At 37.7% G+C, this 24,512-nt stretch overlaps 1 protein-coding gene across 24 annotated transcripts in view; it reads left to right on the top strand.

Moving 5' to 3' along the window:
- Window positions 1–24,512, top strand: part of MECOM (MDS1 and EVI1 complex locus) — a 550,490-nt gene that overhangs the window by 477,721 nt on the left and 48,257 nt on the right. For 10 of the 24 annotated variants that reach the window (XM_045197727.3, XM_045197712.3, XM_045197723.3 and 7 more), the window contains one exon: window positions 14,641–14,775. In XM_045197727.3, the coding sequence (XP_045053662.2) occupies window positions 14,641–14,775 (135 nt within the window). Of the gene's footprint in view, window positions 1–10,790; window positions 11,801–11,956; window positions 12,054–12,075; window positions 12,302–12,533; window positions 12,558–12,624; window positions 12,631–14,640; window positions 14,776–24,512 lie in introns of those variants that run through there. The other 14 variants (XM_071220563.1, XM_071220565.1, XM_045197758.2 and 11 more) reach the window with 11 other exon arrangements.

The raw sequence follows: 24,512 nt of genomic DNA, 5'->3' as shown, positions 1-24,512 counted from the left end.
ATTTACCTTTTACTGTGGGTTTAGATTCTGCAGTAAGCAAATAATTGAAAATCAAGTATAATTGAAATTTTCCTTATTCAACCGTTAAACCACCCAGTGTTGGAATGGATCACTTTGGCTTTGGAGGAGCATCAGAGGAAGTGGTGTATTTGATTCAGGGGCTCCATGATGTGAAAATCTCTAAACCCGAGGGTCACACTAAACACAAGATATTATACTCACAATACAAAAGATATCATCCTCATAGCACAAAAGGCATTGGAAGATTGATTCCTATTAAGGAAACAGATGACTCATGTCTTCATCTCATACTTTTTTCTTAGTAAAGGATTGTAGTCTCTCTGTCTTTCTCTCCCTCTCCCTTTTTCTTCCTGTTCTCAACAGTTGAACATTAGCAGTCTGAATGTGTATATGTTACAACTCCAGTATGCTTTCCAAGATGAAAACTTAGCGAAATGTATTTTATAAAGACTTTTAATGGCTTTCTTGAAGTAATCCAGCATTGGTTACCAAAGATATATGTACAGGGAATGATAAACATTTATTGTGATAATTTCTGCAGAGGCAGCAACAACCCCACAAAATTAATACAAACAAGTTACATAGCTAAAGTATTTAGTGAATCATTTAGATTTGATTCATTGAAGGATTTATTTTTTGAGAACATTTGGATTTTGCTAGCTCTCATAAAAGTAGAAGTGAGGGAGGGGAATATAAACTTGTGAAAGACAGTGTAAAAAAGACATAAAATCATGAATTTAAAACCTATCAGCATATCAGTCTTAATTCCGACCTTCTCCATCTCATGACCAGGTTCAAAGGTTTATTGTGAATTGGTAGTCTCGGTCATGTGGAGAGAGACATGGGTGAATCAGGATGAATATTTTTCTTTTCTCTCTAAGTATTGCCATTTGAGTCATTTCTGGCACTCTCCCTTCTCGCTGTAGGGCACTGCAGACATTAGCAAGCTCGAATTTGTCTTCCAGCCAAGAACCACATATGAAAAACACAAATACCTTTGAGAATCTGCATCTTGGAAATTGACCAATACTTAATTCTTGAGTTTATAGACAGGCTATATTAGAATTTTATTTGAAGTTAAAGAATTGACTCAACAAAATTTATAGAAAGATATTTTTAAAGTCACAGCTGAAATCAATGTCCATATTTTCACAATGCTACTGAGATTTTATTGGTACTTTAACTACTATTGGAATATTTTGACATTTTACCATTTAATATCTATCAAAAGATGTGACACCCTTTAAATCGATTGTAAGAGGAACATGTTTTTCTAGCGCTACAGAGACTTTATTTTTATTTTTAAAGGCTTTGGCTATGGCCATTGAAATAATAAAATGAAATTTTAGTATTTCCAACATAAAGATAAATGTTTTACTAAATCTTTGATAAAAATGTAACATATTGATCATTTCTTAACAGAGGCATCATAACCAGCACTCACGGTCAGAGCTTTGGAGCGGAGCAATAATTCTGGGGCCAGAACTGCCTCGCCATCCCTCCCCACTTCATTTAGTCTATGCCTATTTAGTTAGCAGCAAGCACGCTCAATAGATGACGTATTAATCACAGCCATTAGTGCTCTTTACAGAGAAGATTGTGCGGTTGCTCCTGTGAAATGTTCTGTTCCTCGGGATGATGAGTTAATTCATCTGGAACAATGCTAGTTCACCAAGGCTTGTGGTTTATCTACAGATCAAATTCCCGTACTTTCCTGTGCCATCTGATTTAACGTCCACTTAGTTCAGTGGTTAAACAGCCTTCGGCAGGCCCAATGCATGAACCCAATATCAAAACTGGAGAAGAGGCAAATTCGTAAACATTTCATTCAGGCATCCTTAGACTGAGATTGACTTGGTTCTTTTCTTTCTCCTGGGGAACTACATATCTAGATAATGCCAAAACTTATTAAGAAAGCCTGAATGATATAAAACATTGCATGTAAATATTGCCTATGGTGAAACCTGTGTTTTAGAAGGGCTTGCAATGGAAGAGGGTAGGAGGAAGTGGGGTGATTTTGGAATGAGACTGTGCACATTCCTTTGGAACGTTTTCATACTATATACTCAAGTACAATTACAACAGTTCACAGGCCAAGAAGCAACTGGCTAGAGTTTACTGATAACCCACTTGGTTTATGAACTTGATAAACCTTTCAGATGCTTGTGAGTTGAATGAACAATTGAGGCTTGATTTTGTTTCTGTTTACCTATTACAATTTTGCAGTTAACATTTTTGATCAAGAGTTGAAAATAGCCAATTGAAAAAAAAGTATGTTAAGCAATGCTTATGTGCTTTGCTGAGACAGATGCAAAGTAATATGAAGCTTTATTTCCAAAATTGTTCCCCTTAGCTATTCCAGTAGAAGGAGAAAGGGACTTCATTGTATATTTGCCTATCTGTAACCCAGTGCCCCATCAAATACACCAGATAGGCTTCTTTCCCAAGGGACTTCTTAGACGTTGAGAGTCTTACAGCATTTGCTCCGTTTGTGTTCACTGCTCGGCTCCAAGAGGGAGCTATCTTTACTTCATTTGACCACAGAACATGTTTTCAGGGAATATCTGGGAACAATTCGCTGATTAAAAAATACTGGGGTGAAGGGCGTTTCTTGCCATCAAACAGCTTATAGACAGATTGGCAGGTAACAGAAATATCCCAAATGACCCTAAATACCATGACCGACTAGTGAGTGATTTTAATAGTGAGTACTGTGAGAATTTCAAAGAAGAGAGCCTAGGGGGCTTTGTATCAGCTTGATAAATTGAACTGTTACTGGACCTCCAGGATCTATTGTTTTATATCCTGGATGCTGTGAACATCAGAGATAAGAAAGCGAAGGGCCTGCATGAACACAGGTGTTAACCAGACCTGAAGATTTGTGTGGGGGGAAGGCTCACTACATGAGCCTGGAAAGATCAATTTGATGTCAAATTATACAGGAGACTGCGTTTTGGATTAGTGATTTTATTTTTCTAATGGATTAATGGGGTTTTTATTTGTTTTGTACCTTTTTTTGGTTTTAGTTAAAGCAAAACATTGTCATAACTTTGTGATTTCAGGAAGACTAATTTTTCGTGGAAAGATTCCACAGAATTCAGGCTTAACGTGACAAGGGCCTCCATTAGGCCCGTGAGAGTGAAGGTGGAGGCCCTGTAGAAAGCAACAAACAGGTTGCCCATGCCAGTAAGTGTTCACTGGGGATAAAGGAAAAGGGGGAATCCAAAATGTTTCCAGGATTGGCGCCAGGTAAAGGGCGGATAGTTGGTACGGAAACAGAAACTTAGGGGCGTGCGGAGGGACAGCAATAGGTGCTACTCCTCCTGGGAAGCAGCAGTGACAGGAATCTCTATCTCTAAATTCCCTAAAAGAGAATTATTAGTACATCAGCTGATTCCCAAGGGGAAACAGGATTAAATAGCTCAGTTTCCTTCGATAGTAAATGTAGCAATTCCTCATACACATAACCATAATTAATTAAACAAGTTCAAAGATAATTTAGCTTATTACGAAAAGATGCTACTGAAGATGTCGGTGTGAATGAAACGTGATTCCATCCTTAAGAATCTTACCCTGGCTGTTGAGGAGGACGAGAGCATTTCAGAAACAACTGTAAGCTAAGGTGGAGCTGGCTAAAAACCAGGAAAGAAGCACGGATGATTTGAGGTGAAGTATGAAAAGGTCAGACCTGGTTGGTAGGAATCAGTGGGCACAAAAAAGGGGGGACGTGAAGAACAGATAAGATTTTCCTCCAAGATAATTGAGGCAAAATGAATTACAGGCAGAAGAACAAAAACAATTATAATTAAAGGAGTAACACCAATAATAATAGTTCTTTTTTATTGACCATATGCTATGTGCCATGAATGATTCAAAGAGATTGAAATGCATTGCCTCACTTAATTCAAAAAGATGGAATGAGTGTATACTGAATTGCTATACAATTGGGACTCACTGAAGAATTTTGAACAAGGAAGTGATTATAATCTGATGCTTGGGAGCATTAAGTGTACAGCAAAAGCTGGTGGGAGGATGAGCACTTGTCACAAGATCTGTTAGGAAGTCATTGTAATCATTCAGACGAGAGGTAGCAACCATCTAAGCTAGGCATCCAAACTAGGTGGAAATAAAAATCAAGGAAGGACCTAATACATTTTTTGAACAAACATTGACTGAATACCTACTATATTTCTGGCATTATGTTAGGCTCTAGGCAATAGGAGCAAAAAAGATACACCCCATTCTTGCCATCCTGGCACTTAAAGTCCACAAAAGGATATTGTAGAGAATAAATTCCCTGGTCTTGGTGGCAAATACTGTCTTAAAAATAGCCTCCACCCCCACCCTGCTCTGTGTGTGTGTGTGTGTGTGTGTGGCCTCCTACCCAGCGTTTTAGGGCTCTTGAATCTCAGTGCTATTTTGCCTCTGTCTCAGAACTTCTCCCTCTTGCTGATTGGCAGAAAACACAGTGGGTGGGACAGAACAAACTCAGCTGCAAGCCAGACAGAGACGGACATCTTTGGGGGTAGCACAGCTTGAGAGAAAAAAAACATTTTTCTTAAAATTCTTCTCTTCCACAGGTCAGGGTAAGGATTAGGGCAACTGGCATTGGAATGGAAGAAAGAGGATTAAAAAATATATATACTTTGTCATTCCCCAAAGTATAGACCAGACCATCTTCCTTATTGTGTGTGTATATAAGTCCATGCTAACTCATTACACAAACACAAATACTGTGAAACTTGGAGTATTTTGACCTGTTCCCATGAACTCAGGGCAGTTCACACTCATTGTATACCCAATTTATTTTCCCAACACTCTTATTAGACTGATATTGTGAAACTTTCATGGAAACCAACTCAAATGTTAAGCAACTTATCCAAAGACACACAGCTAGGAGTGGAGACAGGACTAGAGAAAGGTCTTCCAATTAATTTTAATCACAAGAGTGTGAGTCTAAATTAGCACTCTTAAATGGTGTTTCTAAAGCCTCAGAGAAGAAACTAACCCTGGAGTGATTGCAAGATGTGCTAAATGCTGCCTTGAAAGATTGACAGAAGATTAATTTAAATGAATAAGTAATAAAATTAATTCCTTATATAGTTGTGGTTAATTCCAGAAGCATTTAATACCTTGGTTCTTTAATCAAAAGAATGAATGAAGGATTTGGCTTTTTGAGACTAACTGTAACCATGATCCAAGTTATCTTTTACAAAATAAAAGGATAATAATAATTTTGCTCAGTGCTCTAAAAATGCTTGGTTGTCTAAACAACCAAGATTGACGGGTTATGCGTTTTTTTGTGAATATTTGTTTCTTAGTTTGTGTGGACATTTATTTGCTCACCATTTTTTTCTTTAATATATCTTTTAATACATACACATCAGACTTCTTAATATCTACTTTGGGAAGATAAGGAACAGAAAAAAAAAGATATTTTGTCTCTCTAGCAAAATTTTACTATAATATATTTTACATGAGTTTTTAAAATCACAATGTTTTCATTTAAGGTTGGTATATATTTCTTGTTATTCTGCTTTAGCCACAGAATAACCACTCAGTGTAATAGCTTAGGACTGAAATACATCAAAATAGTCTAACAAAATTTTTTAAATATGGCAGCCTTAATTGGACTTTAGGAAATAAATCTTTGAGTATAACAATTTATTCACTAGAGCTGTTGTCTCAGCAAAGTATTTCATCTTAGTTTCCAAAGAGCTGCTAGTCATTACTACAAATGTTTAAAGTTGAAGTGAAAAAAAATTTTTTTTCACTTTCATTCTGGCCAAATATACTATAAAAGACTCGACTGTCAAGAAAGCTGTCTGCATTTTAAAAAAAGATCAGGCAGGTGATTATGCTTGTGTAGCTCATTAATAAAAAGGGAAGTAGGGAATGGTTCACTGGGGAAACTTTTATATCACAGTATCTATTATCAGGGATCCCAGGCTGTAAGAACAGGGTGCTAATTCTGAACGCACATAGTGCCGTCCTACAAAGACATCAAGATTTGTAGGAAATCAACCCTCCAGCAGTCCTGGCAAGCCAGACTGACCCCGGCAAATGAAAATAATCAAAAGTAATTAGAAGCGTGCTGGACTACTCCTCGGAGAGCCGAGCAGGAGAGTAAACATGCCTGAATCCTCGAGCCACTGCAAAGGCCCATGTCTGAGCTGTTAGGTGCCCTGACCTTGTCCACATAAAGATGTGATTTATGAAGTGCAGGGCACAGCAGCAGGGCTTCTGTCTTCTCCTGGAGAACCAAATTACTGAGGTGGAGATTAACATGCTTTCAGTCGGGCCCATTTCCAGACCAAGGGAAATTTTTTATTTACCTTTTTTTTTTTTACCTTTAATTTCCTCTCTTTTTTAAACACCCCCCCCCCCCATTAAAAAAAAGACAAAGTCCATCAAGAGAGATCAGAAATATCTCTCCTGAGCAGTGATGATGTGTAGATTGGTGACTACAGGCATTCACAGCCCTGTTGGATTGTAAACTCTTATTGTGCTGGGCCGTGTTTGCTGGGTCTACCGAATCAGCATCAGAGAATTCGCCTTCAAGTTTAGGGAGCCGAGCTTGTGAAACACTCCCCTGATTCAAATATGGAAGTTAAAATTGAATAAAATATTACCTTTGATTCCATGGCTTTCTGATCTAGTTTCTCTTGCCGAAATATTATACTTGATCATAAGGTTTATTCCTTAGGTAAAAAACAAAAACAAAAACAAAACTTAAGTGAAGAAATTGTAGGTGATCAAGAATTGGAGGGAAAGAAAATGGAGAGACGAATTCGAGTTTCTGTGTTGGAAGGAATATTTATATCCTCTTGAGTCTTAAAGACATGTTTTTCTTATCTTAGGTTAGGTAAGATTTTACAAAATCCTATTCTGACATGGAGAAGGAAGCATTGATTTTCTTTTTAAACCCACATCAATATCTATACATGAAGCTAATTTAATTAGCAAGCAGTTATTGTTCAGCCAAATGTCAATTTCTCAGATTATTTCATGCTTCTTGACATGAACTGTATGAAACAGGATTTAACAGGATCTCCACGAATGAAAAACTGCACTTGAGAAGTGTAAAAATGCACTTGTATGTCCTTGAAAAGCTACAAAGAAAAAAAGAGTGTTAAAACAAAGATGTCAGGCTTGGAGTTTGGTGCATGTTTAGCCACCTAAAGAAACGCAAAGCTGCAGAATTAAGGGAACTCTGCTTAGGCTGAGGTTATAAAGTGCTTTCCTCTATAAACGAAAAACATAATGTCAGGGTGAATGGGAACATACTTTATTAACTTTATGGTATTGAAAACTGCCAGCAAGTTGTCTTGTTTTTAAATATTGTCCTCTGCAGAGTGTTACAGGGCTGTTTGTCCACAGGAAGCCTATTAAAAGTGGACAGTGCAGTCATTTCATCTGGCTTTGGCTGGACTGCTTTTCTTTCCTTTAATGATGTGCTGGAATGTACCATGCCCATAGGGTCTCCATTAGCAGAACTTTTACTTCTGGGACAACCATGAAGTTTAAGGCTTAAAAGAGGCATCAGCTTACAGTCTTGTGGGAATCACTTGAATACTGGAGCACTAACTTCTTACTGCTTTAACTAATATATTGACTTATTTTAAATAAACAGTTACACAATGAAGGCAGAGCCAGTGGCCTTATTGGAAATCTTTGAGCCTTTTAAAGATTCTGCAGTGCACCCAGATGGGGGAGGAAGGAAGGGGCCTGAGGAGGGTTTATGCCCTTTTCAAACCAGGAAGAAAACACATTAACCTCTCCCACCCCAGCCCTGCCATCAGCCAAAGGGGGATCTTTACAGCTCCCAGAAAATCTATCAACTCACACTCAAATCTCATATTTTCCAATTCCCTTTTCCTGGTAAACAACAATTAACAGAGCAGGGCAGAAAAAACAATCATTCCTTCTGGAAAAATGTTTTTAAAATATGATTCTCTTTTTAAACATTGCTGATAAATCACTCTATTTTCTGCCTTCCCCAAAGCTATACATTTGTTGTAGTATGTTCTCCCATTCCATCCCCTTAATAATATTTAGATCATCTGTCTTGATACATGTTTGCAAATTAAAGCTGGTTTGAGATTATAGTAAAACCATTATTTTTAATAGCCCATTTCAAGGGCAGCGCTAAAAACTGCAGAACACGCATGTTACTGATTACTGCTGAGCAGACAGCGGCTTTTACAGATTAATTTGTAACTGGGAACTACTGTAAACAGATTTCACCAGAAATCCCAAGGAATAAAGGGAATTGGTGGTGGTATTTGGCTCCTAGTATTTATTATTTTAGAACTCTCCTGATGGAAAGCAAGTTTACCAGGGGAAGAAACAAGCCCCCTGCAAAAACCTTTTCCTCCAGCCAGGTCTTCTCTTCTGCTTCACTCCACATGCCGGAGTAGGTCAGGGTCTTCTCCTGAAGGGTTAAGTATTTAAATAGCAAGAGGCTTCTTTCATGAGAAACAAGGCCAATATAGCTACTTTGGGATTTCAGGACCCTATTTTTAAACATCAAGTTGTGTCCTCAAGAAAAAGTGGGTTGATTTTGCCTTTAATGAAGTTATTATTATATAATCAAAGGGGAGAAGGGGTCCCTGAGGGGGGTGTGTGTCATTTTGTGGTTGCTTTACCCTTCTGATGATTTCCTTTAGTCTTTCTCACAAGTTATTCAGTAGAGAACAAGAGTGATGACGATGATGATGACGATGATAAAGCAATGATGGGGCTACCCCCTTCCCGCCCCATCTGTCTAGATAATTCTTCCAGGATCTCAGAGAGAAAGTGTTAAATCTTTTGGTTCTATTTGGGGATAGAGAATTTCATGTACGTAGAAATAGCCCTAGCTCAGGCCCGTGTCTGAGGGTCTGGGCTGAGGGGTGCACTTATCCCAGCTTGAGGCTTGGGAAGGCACGGGGATCGCTGTCTAGGTGGAGGGCTAAGCCCGGCTGGCAGCACTGGCGGGAGGCTGCGAGTTCACCTGGGTGGTTGCAGCCTCAGGCGCCAAGCCTTAATTCGGGGCGCAATGCCATCTACCGGCTTCATGCCGCACCTGCAAGTACCCAGACCTTAAAAGTCGCCCCGCCTCCCCCACCCCAACCCAATATAAGGGAAAAAACTCCGAGGCCCTCTCCACGAAATCCTAATTTAGCCAGGACCTGACACTGATTCCACACGACCTTTTGTTTACCCACTGACGTTTCCTCCTTTTCAGAGCAGCTTTGTAAAGGGCAAGGAGGTGGGGGCCGCAGGGCTGGGAAGGAGGATTGGGGCGCTAAGCTCTCAGGCCCCCTGATCAGGCCGCACTGTCTGAAGCAATCGGTTCACCAGATTACTTGTATTTAATACACAATGCATCATAAAACAAATCCCTCATCCTGACAGGAAGAAAATAGAACAGCTCATAGCTCGAGCCGGTCCAATTTATGGCTAAATTAAAAAAAAAAGGGGGGGGGGGTCTGACAATGGGCCAGTTGAGGAAGGGCAGGAAATCAATGGCAACAAACCGGGGACTCTTAAAGGTTCTCAAGCACCGAACTCTATGGGAATATCTGACCGGGTTTTAGGTTATTTACAAAGGATTTTTCCTGTCTTACCTACCACTGCTATGCGATTTCCCCTCAAACAATAGCCATTATCTGAAATAACAGTTCAATGTCATAGATAACAGGCCACCGAAACGAATTAGTCACCACCTCTTGTCATTTTCTCTCCCCCACATCCCTCCTTTTTGTTACTATTTTTGTTTTTAAATCATCATTTTTGGGGAAATAGAGATTTACTAGATTTACATATATCTATTTGCACTTGGAGAAAATAAAAAGACCTGGCCCCCTTTGCAGATGAAGTTTAACATAAGCGCTTTCCATCCCCTCTCTTTCTACCCCTCCCCCGCAAGCGTCCCTTGACTCCTTTACTTTGCTTAACTTTCCATTGTTGAACTGAGAAGTTGGATTTTGTCCATTTGTTTTTATGAATGGAGATTTGTGATAAAAAGCGTTATTTCCATTTAACCGACGGGCTTTACTTAATTTTGCAAGGTTGGCTAAAGTAAATCCATAGACCCTTTTATTTTGCCAAACATTCCCTATATCTTTAGTCCAATGTCGTTTCTGAAATGTGTTGATAAAAATTGACCATATATATTAGAAAGTTATTAATAACTGGATCACCAAAAGTAGCAATTAGAATGTTAAAAGTTTAAAAATAATGAGTTGTCAAATTGCTTAATTTCATTTTTCTGCGTTCATGATGTTTTAAACTAGTGTATCAAAGAATATGGCAAAAACTCACCAAACAATCGTCAGTCTCTCTAAGTCTATAATACATCATTTGGGCAGATTATATGTGAATAATATTTCAGATTTTTAAATTCCTTCTAAGAAAAACATGATTTGAAAAAAGTAGCATGCTCTTCTGCTGACCTAACTATAATAAGAGAGGAAAGAAATCAGTACGAATTTCAATAATTTAAAAAGGTGCTTAGAAAACTGAAAATGTACATGTCAACTTTTCACGCTTCGGCTGCTGTTTTCTGAAAATTTCTAAACTAATTTTGTTTAGCTTGAGCTGGCGTCCGTTTACGCAAAACCTCATCTTTGCCCCTCCAGCGCCCCACCCCCAGCCTCGGAGCACACACCCTCACAGTCCCGAAAGCACTTCACCCCATCATTCCCATCCCCCATCCCTCCAACACACACACACACACACACACACACACACACACACACACACACACACACACTCCCTCACTCCCTCACTCCCTCACTCTTACACTTGTGCTTTCAGGACATTGAAACAGAGGATATTTCCCTGGGGAAAGAAATCCTGCCTTGGGAGATTGGCGAGATCTCCCCATTGGTTGTTTACCCAGAGAAATCTACATGTTTAAGGGGAATGGTGCATCCATAATCAGTCTGTCCCTATAGGACTTAGGTCTTGGCGACCTTTTTGTGACCTCTCCTGCCAGAGGAGGCTGCTGTCACTTTAAAAATTTACTGAAAGAGGAGCTCGTCTGGCTTCCGATCACTCTGGGCGGCGGGAGATAGCTCCCTTTCTCCCTCGCCCCGGGTTCTTTCTGGATGGCCGAGCAGATCCTCTTTAAAGAGACAGTTCATGAAACAGAAACCCAGCGGCTGAGCTTGGAGTTGCGAAAGGGGACGATCCCGTGAGGGTCTAGGACTGGGAAGGCGCTGCGGAGGATCTAAAAGGGGGCTAGAGCTCCCCTCGCCTCCCCAGGCCCCCCACCTTTTCAAACTCTCCTCCTCCTGCCGGTTCCCCCCTCCCCACCTTTGGAACTGAGAGAGAGAAGTGGAAGAAGTTTTAGTGGGTTTCAGATAACTTTCATTACACATCGGGCTGATAAGAGCAAGAGAAAGTGAGAAAAGAGGGAGGTGATGTGAACCAGAAGGAATAGCTCCGAGCTCTTTTAGGAAGGGGGAAAAAGCCAAAACTCCCCAAACCTGGGTCACTCAGAAGAGAGGAGACTGCTTTTCTGGTTTCAAAAATACACTGTTGGCGGACAATAAATCTGAAACGCGTGGTCCTGGCGAGATCCTAGAAACGGACAAAGTTATCAGAAACCCTTTCGGAAATCGAGACTCGAGGCTTTTTATTTTTTTTTAACCTCTCGAAATGTGGCTCGGGATCATTTGAAAGGATTGTCGTGCAGGAAAACTGGGGGCTGCTGATTATTTTATTTTGTTTGTTTTAATTCTTCTGTGATTGCCTTTTATTGCTGAGTTGAGGCCATAGAAATCTTAAGGTAAGAGAACTCACTTAAAAAAAAGTCTTGGCGATGTGCATAGTTTGTAACTTCGGACAGTTTCCTGCCTTGGCACCCCTTCTCCGGGGCGCCCCCCGCCCTCCCCCCCCAGCCTTCTTTTCCTACTTGCCCGCAGTCTCGCGGAGCCCTGCTGCTTATCTACGTTGCCGGGACTGCCGATTTCCTTGTTCCTCCTGTAGAACGGTGCGGTCTGGACGCGTCTCCGTCTCCGGGGTGGGTCGTCCGGCCTTCGGTGGGTCTCTCTGCCGGCTGTCGGCCTCTTTTCCTCGCGTTCTTCTCCTCTTTCCCCTCCCTCCGTGTGTCTGTCCGTCGGTATCTGGGACGCAGAAGGTGGGGTTGCCAAAATCTGAATTCCTGGCACCGGCCACGCGACTTTGGAGCGGCTTTCGGCCGAGTTCCACCTTGCCAAGTAACAGCTTTGCTGTCCAACATCGTGTGCTGCTTCGCGAGAAAGTCACATTCGGACCCTTTGGCTAGATTGTGGGTTTTTTTTTTTTTTCTTCTCCTTCTTTTGCTGTTGGTTTTTTTTTGAAAGGGCCTTTCTGTAAAGTCCACCTAAAGGGAATTCTTTTTTTTTTTTTTTTCCTAAGCTATCTCTGGAACTTGGACGCTTTTAAAAACACAAGAGTGTGTTAGGTGAAATGACGGGAGATGTGCTGCTACTTTATTTTATTCGAGATTTCTGAGACGATTAAGACATTGGAGAGACAAATGCAGTTCTGCTAGCAAATCAAAAGTAAATAATTCACCCAGGGGGGATACGTTTCTGGGAAAAGTTAAGCTTTTGTCTTGGGGCAAGAATATTGAGGGTAAGAAAGTTAATATGTTGGTGAAATATTTGAATAATCATGTCACATATATATGAAAAGACATTCTTTGGAAATGAACCTGTTTTTAAATTAATTTCACTGTTGACAGTGGCAATGGCAATAATGTTAACACGGAATAAAATTACACCTAGAATTTTTATGTGTAGTATATGCAATACTCAACTCCCTGTCCCCGCAAAAGGGAATACTGGAAAACCAAGGGGATAGATGATTCTTGACTTTGAAATTAACAAGTTTTCCATGTCTTCTACAAATATGAAATGGAACTGGTGTTGCATTTCACTGACTTCACCCTATTTCCTTCATTAAATATTTCTCTAGTGTGTCAGTAGAGCTGCTTTTTTTTTTTGCTAGTCAAGAAAACAAACAACAAAAGATCTACTAGAAACCAAATAAACCAAAAACCAAACCAAACAACAACCCAGCTTCTTACTATTTTAAAATGTGTATTACTACTGTTATTTATGGTCCTTCTAGACATCTGAGGAGGAGGGGATCTCAAGTTGCCATTTGAGTTACTCAGCATTGAGAGTTGAAGAAAACAACCTAAAGTTTGTAATGTTATAGTAAGAAATTGTTAAAAATCTGTCCTCACTAGAGAGAGCGTTCAATGTGGACGTTTTGTTGTTTTTAGTGTGAAGAAGTGTCTTTGGAAAAGACTCGCTGTGGTGTGTGTGTGTGTATAGCAATTATTATCCCTATCTTCTGTTCCGATTTTTCTTTTATAAATTGTGGGACTACTTATTGCCCTTTAATTGCCGCATGGCCAAAGGCTTATTCATAATGCCTCTTGACTAGGGCCCTCAGAGCACTGGGCTTCTTCTTGAAGTTTGTGGTGAGTTAATGACTTGAATCTGCAACTGGGTGATTACCTGAATTCTATACAAAATTGCTTTTAGTCTGTACACCCAAGAGTTTAGTTTTAACTTTTATGTAGGTATAGGTACAGCAGAGTACTGTGGGGCTTATTTAATTCATTAATTTTTGTTCTAGACTATATTGTTTAGTCTTTGATAGGAAACTTCCTCAAGTTTGCATTAACTGATTGACATGAGAATTACCAGCCTTTCTAGTTATTCACCATCAGGTCAACAACTCTGCAGCTTTCAACATTATTGCTGCTAGTGAATCAGAATAGTTTCGTTTAAGTATGCAAAACCTTAAAAATGGATGTTTCCCATTGCAACTTTTGTTTAATAGGTGTCCTAAGTAATAATTAGTATTTAGGCTAGGCTGAATGTAAAAATCTCATGAAAAATAACTGTACACAACCATGTACAATGATGACAATTTACTACAATATTCTTATATATTTTTTCCTTGTTCACAAGCCAGTTTTGTTATTTTGCTTACTAAAGGTAAAACTGAAATATGCATTGGCATGTGTTAACTAAAACATTAAGTAGCCATATTTTGCATGAGTGTTTACCAATCATTTGCTTTCATTTGCTTTTCTTTAGTTTGGTCAGATGCATCTATGATACAAATCTTATTACCTTCTTCAATTAAGGATGTGATTTCATGGTAGTGAAATGAAAACTGAAAATGAATTTAATAATATTTAGATTTAAGTTTTTAAATTGAATTCATTTAATGTAAAAATGTGAAAGTACATGCGAAGACTGTCTGAACCTAAACTATTGACTTTTAGTTTAGAAATATTATATTAATATACACTGTTCAATGTTATTTTTTGTAAAAATCACATTGGGTAAAATTAAGTCAATAGCACTCATTCATGCATAACAAGGAAACAAGCATTTTTAAAAACCAATTGTTTCTGTAATAATTCACCATTGCTTCATTTCTTCAAAATAGTACTTTGCCACTTTTAAGATAATGTTCCTCCTTATTGATATTCATGCTAACTTTTTTCTCTTAAAGATTAAAAGGAAGAATATACATTTGAATAGAATATTTTCAAGTAGTTAACCATTTTAATGAATGAACTGAGGTAGACATTGATTGTTCTCATCTTCTTCCTTTTAGATCTTAGATGAGTTTTGCAATGTGAAGTTCTGCATAGATGCCAGTGAACCAGATGTAGGAAGCTGGCTCAAGTACATCAGGTTCGCTGGCTGTTACGATCAGCACAACCTCGTTGCATGCCAGATAAATGATCAGGTATGTTGTAAAGATTTTGTTGTCTTTCTTTGAGAACACTAAAGTATCTGAGGCCTGAAGAATAAAAATAACAGTGAGCTGCAATAGACCCTTGTGGCCTGTTTGCTGATATGGTGAAAGGTAATGCACAAATATAAGTAAGATGCAGAATAAAGTCATTTTCAGTATGATTTTCTTTTCCTACTACTTTTTTTGAGGTAGTTAATTCACTCTGTACCAGTAAACTTCATAAATGTTCTTGTTTTCTGAGTGTGATTGAATGATTTGAAAACTGAATGCTAATTTTGCTAGCTGTTCTTTACCTTTTATTCTTTACCATTATAATAGGGAGACATCCATAGAAAGTACTGAGCTAATTAAGAACACTTTGTGAATTTATGCAGAAATTGGAAGTGATATACTTGAAATATTACATAGATTTATTAGAAACAGTAGGTAGATATATCTGTATGATCTGTGTGTGAAATTATCTGATTGTGCATTTATATTGATTTGCCTAATTATAAGTGAGAAACACTTTTAGATTAATCAAAGCACTCTTTTTAAAAATATCACTGCTGGAAATTGCTTTATAGAGGCCCATGCAGTGATCTTAACTTTAATAATAATAACTGTGAAATAAGATCATGAAAATATCATAAAACATATTTTGCACTCCATAAAGTTAGGTTATGAATCTTGTAACTGAGTGTGACAATACCTAAAACAACAAGAAGTTCAGCCTGTTAATTTTTGTTCTATAAACATTTTTGAGTTAGAATTTAATTATGTTATCATTATTTATAACTTTTAACCCAATGATTACCTAAATCAAATTATGTTTTAAAGGCCACATTGAAATAGTTGCTTGGGAAATCTACTATGAAAATCACCACCAAGAAAAGGAAAAGTTAAAATTAAATGTTTTCAGTTGAAAGCTGTTAAGTAATGCTCGTGTCATATAGTCTGAGAATCTGTTTCAATCATCTTCATGAGATCACTCTTCGGCATTTTACCAGCCATCAGATAATTTTTACTGACTATACTGTATAAGAGGTAGTAAATTGCAAAATTAGGTTTAAATGTGAATCATTTAAAAATCTTCAACATATATCAAAAATAATGAACCAATCAATTGTTCTTTTCCCTTTGCCGTAAGAAAACAAGAGGCATTATTGACAAAGGAAAATATTATTAAATTAGCTATTGATTGTGAGCAGAAAATATCCCAAGTCTGTCATATGAGTTACTGTCACCACCAACAACAAACATTTTTGAGCACCCACTATTTGTGGATGTGGGAAATACATAGGTGTTGCAAATGAGTGAACTGTTTGTGTTATGTCTCCTAAGAAAGGAACTGAAGGAACTCAAAAAAAGGCAGCTGTAAGATGAACTAATACAATTCTATCATAATAATGATTTGCTATCCGTCTATACTGACAATGGGAGCTATTTCCTTAGACAGATAAAACTGTTGCGGGATCACTGAAAAGGTGGTTGAAGAATCGAACTTGTGCCCCATTCATTTTTCATTTATTATTTATGTGTCTAATATTTTATAATAAATATACTTTTGTCAGTGGGAGTCTTGATTGCATGAAAAAAGGAAACTATTTTGCTCTAACTCTGAATTAGATTGCTTTTTAGAGTAGGCATTTATAATTTTTACACAGTAACTTTTGAGGTGAACATTGTAAACTGCATTGCTTTCAAAAGAAAATATGCTGGTTTCATACTTTAACAAATAGCATGTTTACTCTTTTGAGCTGAAGAACCAGGGAAAATGGTTAATCAGGAAAAACATAAAAGGCCAATATTAAGACACACACCTATTACTTCTATAAGTACTCATTTTAAACTTATGTGTTATACTGGCAGATACATAAGATGGTAACAGAGTGCATATCAGATACCATAATAGTGAAATTGATATTACATGGTCAAGTAAATTCACCCATAAAAAACAAGAGAAAAGTCAGAGGTGAAAGTCAGCTTCGTGTGATAGGCATATAGGCGTACAGTCACCCTCAGCTCAGTTGACAAGACAAAAGAGATCAGACACCCAAATAGTATATGCATATATTATAAACAGATCCATCTGCAAGCTTGTATGGGTATTTCTAAAAGCCAATTAAGACTAGTAATTCCAGACAGCTTTGAAATGTGAATGTTGGACTAGGTACAATGATAAAAGAGCTGACTAAAGAGATTCTCTAGGTCTATTTTTTCGCTCTCTTTCCCATGAGCAATAGGAGCTGCCAAATGGTGAATAAGCACAACTCATCACATAATGGACACCTCCATAGTGTGAGATATTATTTAATATCCAAATGTAAAGAGAGACCCTGGATCAGGAGTAATTATTAAACATGAACAATATCAACCCACCTGCACGACATGAAAGCAAACGAAGCACTCTACAAGAAATTGTAAAAACTGTTTCTCTTTGCTCTGATTCTTAGATAGAATTCAAATTTGTAAAATGGATTTTAACAACACGACTATGAGAAGGAAGGATTTCAGTGAGTCTTTCAACTGTGGTCTAACCATTGTAATAGTTAGGCTATCTATAAAAGATGGGAGATGAGGATCCAGAACAAAACAAAAGAATGTAAATTAGAGTTTACTTTGCAAAGATACACAGATTTTAAAAAATTCCAATGTTAATGATCAAGTTTAATTAGTTTGGGTCAGTTATTTCATTAAAATTAGAAAAAATAACTGTAAAAAATAATGTGGAGTTCTACAAAAGAGAATAAATGTGTTTGCTAAGGTGATAATACAGTTTTGTAATAGGGGGACAGTAGAAACATGTGTACTGGATAAAACCCATATTTGAATTGTTTGGGGGTAAAGAAGTACTTAGAAATAGCATGGGTTTTGATTTTCAAGTGAAGTTGATAAAAGACATAATCTGTTTTGTATCATAAAAACTAAGGCCATTCAATTAACATTTTTCTAATACTTCTCTACAAGATTTTATTAGAGGGGATTTTTCTGAGTTAAAATTTTCCAATGGACTCCTGTGAGTTATTTTATTTCACATTTTTTTCAAACGCAAATTAGCTTTGTGGAAGTTCTTTTCTTGACAATGCTGCCTAGAAAGACTAATTATTGTTTTTAGATCTCTTTCATTTCATGTTTTTAAAATTACTGCAGTGATGTTTTTAGAGATAGGAATTCTGAAAACACTGGCCTAACTGCTAGACCATAATTTCAAAGTAGCTTCAGCTCCTGACTGATATCTTTATTCCCCTCTGAAAATATTGTATTAAGTATAATAATTTATCTTTCTAACAGAGGACCACACCAAGGATACTAGTAAATTAAGACCATAGTCACACTCAAAAACACTTTTATCCTTGAAGTCCTAATGAATTTTTCCCTTATTCCTTAAAGTGTCTCTACAGTGCTATATATAACTATACTGCTTGCTGGCTGGAAATTTACACTGAAACAGACGATGCTTCCATATTTTTACATTTAACAATCTGAAATTGTCCCTGGTTACTTTTAGGAGCAAGAGCTGGCACTGAAAGGTAGGCAAGGCAAGAGCAAAGGCAGAGTTGGATGGTGAAAGCTGTTTTCAGAATAGGTCTTTGGGAGGACCAAAGGTGCAGAGGAGGCTGGAAAATGGTTTATTAATTATTCAGAGATTTTATTTGCATCTGGAAGTGCCCATGTGTTAAAGGTGAAGTAGGCCAAACGTCTAGATGATTCACTGAGTTTTTTTTTTATTCTGAATATTTTGATATCCTTTCCTTAGATGTCTTGTAGATAGCTTACTTTTCCCAAGCATTTTGAGGGGTGGATGTAGCACATTGCTTGACATTTGGTGTCACCCTGCCCCTGCCTCTCTCTCCATTCTGTGATGAGTTTCCTCATACCTTCATGTTTCTATACCCTCCCCCCGAATCGAAGGCAAGGTGACCCTTGGACCCCCTGTCCACCTCAAACAATGCCAGTTCTCATTTACGATATGTTCCTAAGTTTTGTGTACTTATGGAATAGCTCTCTTGATAGAAGTTTTCCTCTAATACTTCTTCATGAAACCAGATTGGTTGTAATCAGACAGATCACTTGCAATTCATTTAAGTTGACTTTTTAGACTGAAACAAGACCTGCCTTTCCACTCATGATAATTGGAACGACCTGGGTGTGTGCTTTGGGGTAACCTTTTCTCTATGTGTATATATTCTGCATCATGGGAAGGAACAGGATTTCATTCAAACTTCTGGCCTGCCCTAACATGGTCTACAAGTGGAGTAAAGTCCTCAGAAACCCAAGACATGATTAATCTTGTCATTTACACAAGGTGATAAGTCCTTTCATTTTTAAATGGGCCTTTGACAGCTGGCATTTAGTAAGTAGAATAAAAGAAGTCTGCTTTTCACTCTGAATAGAAAGAAATGTGTTGATAAGAGACTATCTTAATGCCTGATATATATTTTGAAGAAATAAGATACAGAAGAATGAGTGCCCCTCAGAGAATACCGGGTTGGAATTCACGTAGGAGGTTCTGCCAGCTCTCCTGTGGTTAATGAACAGCAGCAAGGTTCTACAGTGTTTTCAGTTGGAACAGGCATTGTTCTCGTTTGTGCTATACCTTATAAAGTTTTAACTGCTTCCAGGACGATCATGGCTGAATTGGCACACCCGCTTTCTCTCTCCTTCGGGCCACGTCAGTGGTTGTATCCGAGTGCTGTGACACTGGAGTCATACTGTTATTGCAGGCTTATTATGGGCTCAATTATCAAGTTATTTTCTTTGGCTTTTCACTGAGAAAAAATGTTTTCCTGCATCATTCAATTAATGCAATTTATGCAAAAAGAAAGGAATGTCAGCTATGTAAAAAGTAAAATGTAATTTGTTAGCTTTTTCCACTTAAAAAAATAGATACACACACACAATGTTTGCGTAGACTGTCAGGTAATTTGTTAATGTGCTCTTCCTTTACAAGGATCTCTGTCCACATTTTCAATGACCTCTTTTGATGTTAAAATTATTATTGGCTTTGGGCATTTTCTTTGCTTTGCTTTTAAGTCAAGTTCCACTTTTATACCAAAGTTATGCTCTGCTGTTTTAAGATGAATGCCAGCTGGCCATACCCAGGGGCTGGCCCTGTGAACGGTGCCCACGCTGACTCTGGGGGGATGTTGTCTGGCTGACAATTTACTTCGTTCACTGGAGGATGGAACTGTCTCAGACATAGTTTGCCATTTGATATTTACATGATAAAACAAAGAGCACTACTCCCCTCCGCACCAAAAAGTTCCCCTAATGCAATAATGCCCAGGACACTGCACTGCCATTACCCTGCACAGACTAGGAATGTTACTAAGATTCTCAGGCCACATAAACGGAAAATATGATAACCTAAAGTGTTCTGTGCACATTTGAACTACTGGTAATTCGTGTTTGCATGGTATACACCACCACTCATTCGGGAAGATCTCAAAGCCTCACGCCCATACTAGACTTCAGCTATTTCTGGAATGGTGCCAAAAAACCCATCCTCAGAATGCACTACAAGCCAGCAAGGAGGAAAATATGCTGGTCAAGGACACAAGAAATGCCTCCAGCCTAGTAAAAAACCCAAAGATGATTTTTAGCTTCCTTACCATGTGATGATGGGATTCTTCCCAAACATTTTGAAACCATCCAGAATGACCAGTTTTTCAGAGAGGGAGATGAAATGGCCACGTTAAAGATGGGTGGCTAAGGATATTTCTTGTGGAGTCTGTAGAGAGATCCTTACAGGTTGCTTAAAGGGACTACTTGCATGGCTTGCAGGCTGGCTACTCTGTAGGCTCCAGGTATAAGAAGGGACCATTATCACTTGCCCTATTTATGCAAACTGGGGCCAACAGTCAATTCTCTCTTGTTTTACTTTATCTAATAAATTATACTAGGCTTTCTCTTCATGTTATTAATAAAGAGCTAAAATGGGGGGGGGGGGGGCGAGAAACTTCTCCATGAATGTTTTTGTCCTGAAAATAACCGGTGGATACACAGTTTTCATTTTGGAAGCAGACATAGCAGATAATATCTGGTATTTCTCAGTTGTGACTGTCATTCTAAAGAAAAGTATAGGATACCATCTCTTTGGAGAAACTAAGGAAACTAAGGATGGTTTGCTTTGATGAAGCTTGGACATGATAAAGCTCCCATTCTGTGGACAAATATCTTTACATTCTATCATCAATCTCTCTGTCTGCTGAAGACACTTCTTGTTATCTCTTACTAACTAGGCTCAGAATATATAATAGGGCCTTTCTTCTAGAGGCTAAAAAGTTGACATCACATCTGCCCTTCGCAATTGGGGTTTCCCACATTGCTATGGGCAGATCGGGGCTCCAGACTATGTTTCCCAAAGCTAGAATATGTGCACACATTTTCTCGGTAGACCTGGTGGTACCTCTCTGCAGCACCAAGACTGACAGATGTGTTCGTATCAAATGTTGACGTTGTTCATATATACAGACTGTCACCTATCTCCCCTCCCACCTGACCTCCAAATGTTGAAGTTCCATTCAGTTTTTCCTAGTCTTCTGACTGGTAATTTCAACCAAGCTATAGAACATAAAGCAATCAGGCTGAATGTTGGGAACTGAAAGGGGAAGAAGTGAACTGTCATGTTCAAAGTGGGAAGACAGCAATAGTCTGAAAAATTTGTCTCTCAGTCCAGATTTTGCAGGGAGTACATTTCTCTATTATTTCAATTATTACAACTTCCTGAATAGGTGGAAGGTCATTCATAATTCACACTTCTGTCATTTTTAGACATGCCAAATGCAGTCTATTAAGCATAAATAAAACTTCCAGTGCTTGACCAGGAAAAATAAACAGGGATTTGTAACAATGAAGCCTTGTTCATCTTTTTAAAAGTAGATGATGTGTTTTCTTTCTTTCTTGTTTTCCCTCTTGTGCACTGAATTTTTCTTCTGTCTCAATAGTACAAACATAATATGTTAAATCAATCCGAGCATAGTAAACTGGACAGAAGGCAGGTCTCAGAGATTCTAGATTTTTCTCTTTTATAGGATGATCAACATGAACCCACATGACTACCAGTTATAAATACAAATGGTAGCATCATCCATCAGATGGAGGGTTAGGTTGAACAGAGTCCCTGACAATGTAAAGCAGAGTCTGAAAGACTTTTATAGCCTGTTAACTTTCCTATCAGAGTGCTTATCAGGGTCCACACTCTCCTTAGTGGCTATCCTCTTTCACTGAAAAATAACGAAAGAAAATGGGTATTCAGTAAAGTATGTCTAACTCTGATTTCAGCTACATATAATATATAATTACATATAACATATGATGTATAATCAGAAGCCATTATGTGCCATTAAACACTCAATTATACTAATATATAAAATATGAGATTGCTAATATTTTATGCAAATTTAAAATTTCCCAGGACATGTATTTTACCACGTTTATATGTCACATAGGAAATATCTAAGCACACACATATACTTACATGTAACATTGTATGTAAATACACCGTTTAGAAGTCTGAAAGTTGCTAAATCACATTCTCTTCACCACTGCTTTTTATCTCTAGCTTAGCCTAATGAATGCTAACTGAATTGATATTCTTTTGGCACTTGAAACTGGTTTCAAGTTGAATTAAAATAAATTAAATATTGTAGTTATATTCAGAAAAATTCTTATACAAATTAATAATTTTATACTTATGCCTGAATTTGTGACTCTTACCAGTAGTAAAAGTGAACAATTTTAAAGGATTTCTAGTTTTATTCTCAAATGTCTGAATGAATTAGAATTTAAAACACAGTAAGAAATTTCACTGGTGTGCTATTTTAGCAAAATTTAAAAATAAAAAAGTACAAAAAGATCCATTAAAATATTTACTATAAATACTTATTCTTTTAAATTAAGGTATCTAGAGATGCAGATATAATATCTATACTTAAATAGAATTATAACTTTCTGCAAAATAAAAGGAGTCTAGCAAGATATTGGGAAAATTTTTTTCTGGGACAAAATGAAATGACCACCTCAACTTTCAAAAGTTGCAAATGTATGGAGAGGGAGGCCATGTTTATAACTTGATGTGTTTCTGGAATTTGCTATTAGCTACCAAAAAGAGAACTCTGGAAGAGTCAAAATATTTTATCATGTTTAAAAATATTTAAAGTATTTTATCATGCCTTTTAAAAAATGGAATTCTTGTGTAATCTATTATCTTACTGTAAAGCCCCATTCCTCTTATCTTTCACCTTATATTGGGAGGAATTGAGATATTTCTTTTAATGGAACACTATGAAAGAGACACCAAAATAATAATAAATCAACAACCCGCTTGTAAGAATTCAAACTTTTTCTAAGTGTTTGAGTATTTGAGCCCCTCATCATACACTTGAGTTGAATCCATCACAAAATCCCAGATCCAGGACATTTTTATTTTGGATCCAGATAACTTTTTCCATAAAACCCCCTGATGGGGAAGGAGACCTGTTAACTCCTTATGGAATTTCACGGAATAATTGCTTTTCTTCCATTTCTCTCCAATACAAAAGCCAGAGAGGTTATGTTAGTGGTGTCTCTGCTTTTGGTACGTAACTCAGAGGACACACAATTCATAGGACCGCAATATAATAGAGATTTTGAGACTACACTGATTTTAAAGACATGATTTATTATCAGCATGGTCAAGCATACTTAATGTACAAACCTGCAGGAGAAGCTACACAAATCACTTATGTTTTTTATTATATATTTGTTTGCTGGAACACCTATTTTATAACAAAAACATAGATATGATATCTTATTTTTTGAATGGCTCGATTTCTTCAAGATTACATTCCATCATTCCCCCACATAATGGTTCTGAGGCAACAAATTATTATTGTATTTTCTTTAAAACTCTAGAACCCCCACTTCTCAAATGCCTGCCAGTATATTACTGCTAAAATGGAGACTAACTTTATACATCTCTGTATTTGAGTATTCAAATTATACATTTGGGCCAGTGTAATTAAAGGGGGCAAAACCATAATTTTACTAAAGTCTCTCTAAAATCCTAAGAGATGAGCAATAATGAAGATATCAAGCAGTAGCAACACCTTGAAAAACAACACACTGGATTCGTAAGGGTATGGAGACGGGACTTCGAGGCATGCGCTTAGTGCTGTATGGGGAAGCAGGCCCAGAGTCTGCCCTCATTGCGTCTGGAGCGTGCCAGTTCTTTTCAAACCTCAGTTTCATGAGCACCGTAAAAATTCACTTAAAATCGAAAAGAACTCCCTGAAGTTAAAACCCACTCTGCTTTGCTTTGCCTTTCATGGCCTGGAATGTCACCTTTTACCTCCAGTAAATAAAGCCAACATCAACACTCTTCCGTGTCTTTTATTTTTTTATGTGCTCAATATTCTTCACATGACAATCTGGACACTTAAAGGGAAATTACAGTAGTGATCTATGTCCCCGCAAAGAGAATTGTCTTTATAATAGATAGTTATAATGTATCCATCATTTTCTTTTGTTTCTTGGGCTGTTCATATTGGATGGAGTAACTCTAAAATGGAATTAAAAGAGACATGATTAATAGTGGACTACAAAGAAATAATGGTATCATAGTAGTTTCTTAAAATGATCTGGCCTGTGTGCCTAAGAAGCATTCCCCAACAGAGACAACTGTGCTGTTTTACGGTCTTGCAGAGTATTGTCTCTTTAACCTCACTATTTCCGAGAAGCTACTGAAAAGTTCTAATATGTCACAA

This window comes from Desmodus rotundus, chromosome 2 (assembly GCF_022682495.2).
Source record: "Desmodus rotundus isolate HL8 chromosome 2, HLdesRot8A.1, whole genome shotgun sequence".
Lineage (NCBI taxonomy): Eukaryota > Metazoa > Chordata > Mammalia > Chiroptera > Phyllostomidae > Desmodus > Desmodus rotundus.
This window is presented reverse-complemented; position numbering and strand designations above follow the sequence as displayed.